This window comes from Carlito syrichta, unplaced genomic scaffold (genome assembly GCF_000164805.1).
Source record: "Carlito syrichta isolate Samal-C Ts95f unplaced genomic scaffold, Tarsius_syrichta-2.0.1 Scaffold306948, whole genome shotgun sequence".
Classification (NCBI taxonomy): Eukaryota; Metazoa; Chordata; class Mammalia; order Primates; family Tarsiidae; genus Carlito; species Carlito syrichta.
Window position 1 is genome coordinate 27,722 of NW_007251044.1, and position 1,150 is coordinate 28,871.

At 62.3% G+C, this 1,150-nt stretch overlaps 1 protein-coding gene across 1 annotated transcript in view; it reads right to left on the bottom strand.

Moving 5' to 3' along the window:
• Positions 1–370: 370 nt before the first annotated feature.
• The window catches only part of SPIB (Spi-B transcription factor), an 8,655-nt gene continuing 7,875 nt past the window's right edge, over positions 371–1,150 (bottom strand). Inside the window, exon 6 of the mRNA XM_008063584.2 lies at positions 371–450. Within this exon, the coding sequence (XP_008061775.1) occupies positions 371–450 (80 nt within the window). The remainder of the gene's footprint in view (positions 451–1,150) is intronic.

The window sequence follows — 1,150 nt, forward strand, 5'->3', positions numbered from 1 at the left end:
TTATTGTAGAGACGAGGTCTCGCCAAGTTGCCCAGGCTGGTCTCGAACGCTGGGCTCAGGCAATCCTCTCGCCTCTGCCTCCAAAAGTGCTGGGATTACAGGCCTGAGCCACTGTGCCCGGCTTGTCCCAGGTTTTAAGTGAAGGCAGAAATCCGGATTAGGCAGCATCTCCCTAAGGTGAAAGTCTGGCTGATTTGAAATCCCCGTCCCCACCCCGTCTTCAAATGCTGCATGAACTAAAGAAAACATCACTGGGGAGGAGCTTGGGGGGTGGGGGTGGTCAGCCAGCTTGACCACCTCTGGTTAGAAATGACATGGAGAGGGGAGCTGCCGAGATCATCCAGAAATCAGTCCGTGGCCAGAACGACCCTCAGCGTGGCCGCAAGGAGGACTCCCCAGGAAGGGCTGGGTCCTCATGGGAACTCAGGGCTGCGTGTGGGGTCCCCAAGCCTATCAGATGGGAACCCGGGGGGGCCCTCAGATGGGATTGGAGGGTCCCAGACATGACGAGGATGTCCATCCCAGTGGGGGCCCAGACCTGACCCTTTCCCCGAAGCTCCCACCCCATCCTGCCATGACGAAAGACTCTCAAGGGAGCCCCGGGTGTGCTTGGAGAATCCCAGACACACAAAAGTGAGGGCAGAATCATTCCAGCGAATTCAGGGATCTCAACGATGACAGAGGCGGCAAAAGTCGTAGGTAGACAGAGATCTGAGACGAGGTAAAGGAGTCCCAGAGGGCCTCAGACACAACCAGGAGAGCTCAGCTCTGACTGTCACGAGAGGGGGATCCCGGGGGGCACCGGGACATGCTCGGGATTGCCGGCAGGGCCCCCCTCCTGGTGTCGTGACCTGGGGGCTCCCCCCACCCCCCGAAGAGATGAGGGTTCATAGGCACACGAGGGATCTCAGAGCGGTCCCAGGCCCGGCTGGAGGACCCCGGGGAAACCCCTTCCCCCCAGACACATCACACGCGCCGTGGGTCCTCTGACCCGAAACACGAGGCTTCTGGACATGATCGAGGAATCCCGGAGGGCCCCCAGACAGACGGGGATCCATGGGGCGGCTCCCGGTGCCCCCCAGGCGCGGGGACGCCCTCTGTCTCCCCGAGGTCCCCGGGAGGCGCCCCGGGCGAGGCGCCCCAGGCGAGG